The sequence below is a fragment of the Fusarium odoratissimum genome, assembly GCF_000260195.1.
Source record: "Fusarium odoratissimum NRRL 54006 unplaced genomic scaffold supercont1.11, whole genome shotgun sequence".
Classification (NCBI taxonomy): domain Eukaryota; kingdom Fungi; phylum Ascomycota; class Sordariomycetes; order Hypocreales; family Nectriaceae; genus Fusarium; species Fusarium odoratissimum.
The window spans coordinates 43,297-51,131 of record NW_022158697.1 but is presented as its reverse complement, the minus strand read 5'-3'; the positions used below and the strand labels follow the sequence as shown (position 1 = coordinate 51,131).

At 43.9% G+C, this 7,835-nt stretch overlaps 2 protein-coding genes across 2 annotated transcripts; both read right to left on the bottom strand.

The window, feature by feature from the left end:
* Positions 1-1,496: 1,496 nt before the first annotated feature.
* Positions 1,497-3,338, bottom strand: FOIG_07442 (uncharacterized protein; the record flags this gene model as incomplete). Its single annotated transcript, XM_031207017.1, has 2 exons — positions 1,497-2,482; positions 2,537-3,338. The coding sequence occupies 2 exons, from the start codon at positions 3,336-3,338 to the stop codon at positions 1,497-1,499; spliced, it is 1,788 nt and encodes a 595-aa protein (XP_031062550.1).
* A 2,004-nt stretch (positions 3,339-5,342) lies between these two features.
* On the bottom strand, positions 5,343-7,506 carry FOIG_07441 (uncharacterized protein; the record flags this gene model as incomplete). The annotated part of the gene is made up of 1 exon (XM_031207016.1): positions 5,343-7,506. Exon 1 carries the CDS (start codon positions 7,449-7,451, stop codon positions 5,343-5,345), a length of 2,109 nt encoding a protein of 702 aa, XP_031062549.1. The 5' UTR covers positions 7,452-7,506.
* Positions 7,507-7,835: the final 329 nt, after the last annotated feature.

Here is a 7,835-nt window from a genome sequence, read left to right as displayed (position 1 = left end):
ATTATGGCTAGAATAGCTATTATAGGTTTAGAAATATAAGAAAGGCTAAAATTAGTATAGCCTAGAAACCAAGAATAGATTACTATAATCTAGGCAATTAATATAAAAGGTTAATTAATTATACTATTTATTATTAGTATAGGCTAATATTACCTTATAAATTAGTACTAAGAATATAACCTCCTAGGCAATTAGGTTATTATAATAAGCTAAAATGGATAGATAAATAATAAGCTAGGTCTTAAGTAGCTAAAGCACTTTAATTAGTCTATAAAGAACCAATTAACTAGTTACTATTATCTCCTGATCCTTAATAGTTATAAAAGCTATTATTTGGCCGATTTTAAGAGATATTATAAGGAGAATAAGATTATTATACTCTATATACCTGCTTATATATCTTATCTACTTTAGCCTCTTAATATTAGGTGCTTTGGGCCGCTAAAACAGGCTTATAGTCAAGAAATAGAGCATCTAATTAGATACTTTATAACTTATATTTCTAAGATTAAGTTCTTTTCTGCCTTTTATATTATATTTAGAGCTACCTTTATAGAAAGCAATATCTAGGGGGATTTTAGAGGAGCTAGGCTTACTCCTCTTAACCTAGAAACTGTAATCTTAAAGCTTAATATGCAGCTATAGACCCTAACCCCTCCTGAGGAGACTACTTAACTATTAATACCATAGGCTTCAAAGACCCTAAAGATAGTAATTAAGGCCTAATCTTAGTTTAAATACCTTAAAAGGCAAATCAGAAGGCATTATAGTAGCTCCCTAGAGTCTATTATTAAAGCTTTAAAGTCAGCTATTAAGGCAATAAAGGCAGTTATATATAAGGTTACCTTATTAAGGGCTAAGCTTTATAATCTTTAAGATGCAAATAAGATACTAAGTTAGCGCCAGAGGGCAAAAAGGACTAGATTACAGAAAGGAGGGATTATAATTATATAGGAAGTATTGCAAGTAATTAATCAGATAGATATTAATATACAGGTAGTAGCCGAATTATTAAGAAGTAGTAGTCAAGGAAGGTCAGAGTAACCAGGTAGTTAGCGCTATAGTATATATAGTAAAGGCAGTTATAATACTAGGACTTATTAGGTAGTTTTTAAGTTATCTAGGGAGGAATTTAGTAGGTAAAAGCCAGCCTTTTTAAACTGCAGCCTGAGCTTTCAAGCTATAGCTTGAAAAGGTTAAGGAAAGTAGAGCGCTTGCTTATCTAGAGCGCTTGCTTATTAACCACGTTATCTTTATATCTTCTTTATAGCTATATTATAATTAGAAGAAAACACCAGGTCAAAGATAGCTTAGATAGTTAATACTAAACCTATCCTGACCCTAACCCTAGGAAAATCTCTTTATTCTTTTATTATTAGATTTATTTATTAACCTAGGCGTTCCTCTAACTTCCACAGATGCGTGACTCAATGCTTGAAACCATCGTATGAAATAATCATTCGTGACAGCTATGGTGTGATTAAAACAGAAAACATCTATAGCACTTTGTCCTTTTCGACAAGTTGCACGCGATTCTGAACATTCCCAACCTGAACCAAAGTTTCGTGCATACCGCGATCCTTCAACCACGATTTGACCGTCTCATCGTCCACCATGTCTGCGTCTCTGATCCAACCTTCTGTGGTTGGCCCAAGGAGTTGCGAGACACAGGCCCAAGCGTTCTCGATCCGGCTGAGACTTCCAGATCGACGGAATATGAATACAACTAGTAAGACTAGGAGAAGATGCAACACCGCCACGCCGGCAACGATGATAAAGACAGTCCAGCCCAATGGTCGAGTGACTTGGACTAAAGATATTCTTGATGAGGGCGCGGCTTTGTCAAACATAATAATGCGATCGTAGTAACAGAGTGCGCATAAGGTGGTAAAGTAAGCTTGAAGGGCGAGCGAAGGATCGGCGGTGTAGGTTGCTATATAAGCGAGAACTGAGTATTGAGCGGCGTTAAGTTCGCTCCTATACATGTCGTCGAGCCCGATGGCGTCAAGGCCATCAGTGGTCGAAAACGCGCTTGTATCGACGGATAAGAACTCGGATCGATTAGGTCGCTTCCATGAACGATGAGCGAGGTCGAATATGCCACGGTCTGTCGTCGAATCTCTTGATATCCCAGCACCGAGTTGCCGCTGGACATCCTTAATGTCGTAACTGGCAGTTGACGTGTCCCAATGTATGGTTGGTTCCGGAGGAAATGATACAGGTCTCGTCGCGTCTATCTCCATCTCTTGCGCTTGGAACGCAGTCATGCAAAGGGTGAATTGTATAGTCATGGATTCCTTCTCATCTTCTTCTTCTTCGTCTCCAGAACCACCATCAAAGGAGTAGCTGTCCTCAAGTGTCATAGACACCCAGACGTCTGAGTCATCCAAATCAGTAACGGTTTCAGTCCTTGTTGCATTGATGAGAAGGTATGATTCCCCCAGTTCCTCTTTGCCTTCAGGTTCCATGACCGAGTGAATACCTGTCATAGTGATCAGTACTGGTCTTCAGTTAGCCTCTTGAGGGCTTTCCATACCTTGTCTTGAATTCATTTGGCTGAGTTCACATAAAGAGACCGGCCACATTTTCTCTGGCAATATCCTTGAAAGGACAGAAAATCCGCAATCAAATTCCATTGAGTAGTTTGTGCTCCCTTCATCGTTTGGCTTCCGAAGAAGGCCCAACGGCTCTTTCTTAATGTCTGCCAGGCCGGTTACGCGGTAACCTTCACCAGAGTTAAAAAAGACGTTCGTGAGCTTTGGGCGCATACAGACAACTCTCGTATCCACTGCAGTGGCATATCCGTGATATTCTATCAAACTTCGGCGCTCGTCGTCCTCTTTGAATGGAAGGAAGGCTCGGATGACGGTGCCAGTGTCTCTTATCCCAGTAGTGCTGTTAGGAGCGAATTCGCCGTCCTGGGAAGTCGTGCCCGTTGCATTGAATGTCCATTCAGCAAAGGCAGGATATCTCACAGGGGTTGTTTTAAGAAACGAAGGAGATGCTTCACGTTGGGAAATGTATGAGGGCCCCTCTATATCTGCGCCATAGTATGTCTGCGAAACGGAGACCGCAACTGGGAGAGACGCTATACCAACTTGTGATAGTAAAACGGTCGAAGTGAATTGTAATGACAAGGTGGTCAAAGTAAGCAGCGCGACCAGAAACCCTACCAAGAGTGATCCGTAGTGCCAGTCTGTGCTCATCTTAATCAGGAGCAACCAAGGGCCTGTATTATGGCATCTGATAATGGATACAACAGCTGCGGAATGTAGCGGGACTGCGCCATTTTGAAGCAGGATTGCAGCAAGCATGGATGTACATGCTGCCGCTTGCATAGCTGTCGCCCATCTTAAAACAAGGGACGTGATGGTGATAGATCGGGTCGTCCACCCAGAAAGTATAATGCTTCGCCAGATATTGTTATTCGTATTAGCCCCCCATAAGAAGGCAAAAAAGATCAAGCACCCTAGACAGACCAAGAATAGGCCTATCAGCAAGGCGATTGAGAATTTGCCGAGACGTGACACAAGCCCGGAGCGGATATTTCGAGGAAGATTATTATCCATAGGAGAGAAGTTATTACTCGGCTGGCTCTCATTTACTTGAGGGTTAATGACTGGTTCGTATCTCGGATGCCTTGTTGGGTGATTTGAACTCATTTTATAAACTATGCGCTTAGCAATGGGGATAAACATAATGATGCTTGTATAAAAGAGTTTATATTTCTACTTATCTATTCACCCTAGGCGTTAAGCTTGGGGTATGGTGCGTTGTGGCGGCGGCTGAGCAATCTGTTGAGTTCTAGCCTCAGCCATCACGTACCAGCTGGCAGTCCAGTTCAGGTGAGGCCTGGAAAAGGCTCAATTATAGGCTACCAATTGTAATCCTGGCTATTGCACTGGCTTTTGAGTTCCAAGGTAAGAATGATGTAGTCGACAGTTGTTCAGCCGTGGCGGCCTAATGTAAAACTAGGCTTAGCGGCTAATAAACTAACCCCTAGCTGCGATCACTATGATACGCTATTAAAGGCTATCTGTAAAAACCTTATGGCTTGGTGGGGTTCCAGTTTATACTAACAGTTTGGTATCGTGTTCTAGCCCGTCTAATGTCCGTTTATAAACGGAGATATCTGCCAGCACTGTCATCAGGTGCCATCGTTCTTAAAGCTAGATATCTAACCCTTGTCCGCTTTAACAATATAACTTAGATAGTATGATGTCAAACTCATTCTTCGACAGGCCTTTGCGCTTCCTGAATGTTCCTAGCGTGTGCATCCTTGCTTACATCCGCCACAATAAACTCCAGATCACTTATTTCAGCCTTAGATACATCTCTGTCCGTCGTTTCACGGATACTTAAAAGTATTCGAACCCCCTAAGGACTCGTCTACTCCAGACCATCAGAATAAATTGAAATCTATCGCGTTGAACAGTGTCTGAGATTCAGCTCAACCCATCAAGGCACCTGCTAACCTCGACAGGAACCTAGCTATCCAACGTCTACTCAATCGTTATTTATAAACAAGAAAAGGTTTCTAGGCGTTGAGATCCACGATGTTGCCTTGCAGAGCTAACAAAGTAGTATCCAATACTCCTCATTCAATTATACATAGTCTGCCATTGCTGCTTAATATTGCTTTTTTTTTTAATCTCTTCAACAGAAAGTAAATAGATAAGTACTCTTATTATTTTCTTTACTATTAATTAAGACCTCCTTTTTTTCTCTGGCATTAACCCCAAGTGTGGAGCAGGACTTTTTTTAGCCAATTAGCTACTTGGCTTTGACCAAAGCGATTTAGACTAAATTTGCGCACCATATCTTTTAAACCTATAGCTTAGGCAGGGAGGGTTAACCTATAGGTTAAAGAGGAAAGTAGCTAACTTGCTTGTCCGGCTAGCTCGCTTATTAACCATGTTATAAGTTAATTAAAAAGCCCTACTCTTTAGCTAGGGGCCGGAGCTAACCTGCCGTAGAGTGAAGTTGAGAATTAGCCTGCTATCTGCATTATAGAGACACGCTCCCAGGGCTTTGGAGATAATGACGGGAGATAAAGAGACTAGTAACCAGCCCCAATCTGGGATATTTAGCGTTCCGGAGCAAAGAGCTTTTTAGTGATACTGGGAGTATTCAGTATTGACTAACCCGTCCCTCAAAGTATATCATGTCAACAGAACCATGCATCGACAGGGCCTTTAGTCGGATCATGCTACTGTCTTTTCAATTGGTGGATTGGTCACGAGTGCTCCATAGGTACTCAGGGTTAAATATGTGCAGACTGTTAGAGATCAAGGCAACAAATCATATTGCAGGTGTTACGGTCGAGACTGACTATGACTGGCTCATCTGAGCGAAACTTCTTGCCATGAAAAACCAGGCTTTTCCAGCATCTCTCCGTTCATAATCCCATACACATAGCCACCTCCAACAAACTCATATGAATCATCATGCGATATACTTGGCCGTAGTACAACAGGTAATCTGCATCCCTTAAGAATCCAAACAGAGTCATCAGGGCGGGTGTCCTTTGGCAGTAGTGCAAAAAGACCCTTCCCGGTTTTATAGTAGCCCAATCCTCTTGTCTTGTGTACACGGAGGAAGAGTTCTTGCAAAGTGAGTATTTCATCTTTAAACTCAGAAATAATCCTCTCCTCAATGGTCTCTTCCTCGCTGGTTTCTTCCTTAGTGACCTCTTCCTCAATGCTCTCTGTGTCAGCCGCCTCTTCTCCAGCCATCTCTTCCTCAGCATCTTCAGAGAAAGCTACGCGAGGGAGAGACAATCCTATACGCAGCATGTCCTTAAATTCTTCGTCATCGGGGCTCATGGTGTCTTGTTTGTTATAATCCATCACCACCTTCAGAGCTGCTTCGCGGACAGGATCAGCAGTCAGAGGATACAGTGTATTCGAATCGCCGTCTGATGTTTCAGTCCCAGCGAAGAAGTTGAAAGCTTCTTCAATCCAACGAGTCATCGACACAAAGTTGAAAGGATCAGAAGGCCCATTGGGCGACTTGTCTGTGATATCATCGATGTGATACCCTTGGACAAAACACTGATCAGTGTCATCTTTGCTGAAGTCTACAGACCACGTGCTTGCTGGCCCCCCTGCTGCGTGCCATGCAGTACTTAAAGGAGCTCCTATCCAGATATGATTCAATGGTTTCGGTGCAGAAAGATCCCGTATCCAAGAAGGATATTCTTCGGCGCGACCTGGTAGACCCGCACAGAGCATGAGCTCTCCTCCCGAATCGGTCTGCAGTGCATATTTCCAGAATCGCATCGTTATGTCCCTCATTGGGGAAGTATAGTCAGGTCGAAGACTGAGTGCTTTCTCTTTGTCGTCCTCATCAACCATGCCGAGAATACCAAAATAACGGTCCCGTGGCACAGTGCAGCCGTGGGAGCAGAAGAACACCATGCACATCGGCAAGTTTGCTTGATTCATCTCGACTCCACAAAGGAGTAGTTTGACCGTGTCGTTAAACTCACGGCCATGTGGCGTATTGAGATCGATGAGTCGACATGAACGAACAAGACACATGGCGTTGTATGAAATGAAGAGGCTTGTTAGATCCTCGTTCGTATACTTGGCTGAGTCCCATGGCCATTCAACGCCTTTGTACCATACAGTACCTGCCCAGAGCTGTCCCCAAGGTATGTGTCGACGACCAACGACCATGACTACATCACGTCCAAGGACAAACTCTTGCACGACCCAAAGGCGGTGAAACCATGGCGCGGAGATGAGTTCAAGATAGCGCGCAGGCCATTCGTCTCCTTCAACATCTTCAATAGCATCTGCCTCCTCATCTGTTGGATATGGGATGCCCATGAGCTTTGCGGTTGACTCTCCTGATAGGATCATGGAGTCGCCTTGGCCCATAACAAATCCATGACGGATGTTTCGCTTCCAGTAGCGCTCTATGGCTTCGAGTACAAGTGCGATATTCTCCGTTTCTTCACCAATATCGCACAGAACCCTCATGGCAGAGCTGTAGATGATGCCCATAAGAGACACTTGAGCTTCCTTCTCCGCCATATCTGACTGGTTTATGCAAAGGCCGTCAGCCCAGTATAGGTGGGACTTTTCTTCATCGCGAAGTCGGCGTAGAATAGAAGCGAGTGATGCTGTTATCGGGATGGATCCTTGAGGGGTGAAGAAGGTGTCTGTGAAGGTTGACTGGCCCCAGACATAGGAGATCGCGTCAAAGCAAACATAATTCTTCGGATCTATCGGTTCTGTTGGAGCTGGAGTACCTGCTTTTTGTCGCGGGGGCAGCTCTTCGAAGCTTTCAACAATGAGCTCGCCATTGAGCTGATCTGCTTCTTGGCCGGCGTTGAGGCGCAGCAGTCTTATCTGCCCCGCGCCGAGTGGTATGTATTCATAAGGCAAATCTTCAGAGTCATTCACTGCATTCTTCGGACGTAGAACCAAGGGAGTTCCGCTCATTTTCACAGCAAAAAAAATACAAAACTTGGTGTTTTCCAGTCTTGCGAGCCCTGATGCTAGCGCTGACGGACCATCGTGACCCCGCAGTTGGGGCAAAAGATTCTGTGTGACCAGCCACAGCCAATTACAATTGCATCTCATAATTTGGGCCGATTGAACTTCAAAAGAGACCATCATCAATATGACTCTTGGTCCGTGACAGGCTCAGGAATCCAACTCGCGTATTCTGGTAACGATGAGTTCCTCTTGCCATGGCTAGTTCAATGAGGCTTGGGTATCTTGATTGAGCCAAGATAAGACCAGAGGCTCTCGGCAAGACGATGATCAGTCGAGAGGATCATGTTTGATCAGCATCCACACAACGAAAGTATCGGCTGCTTTTTT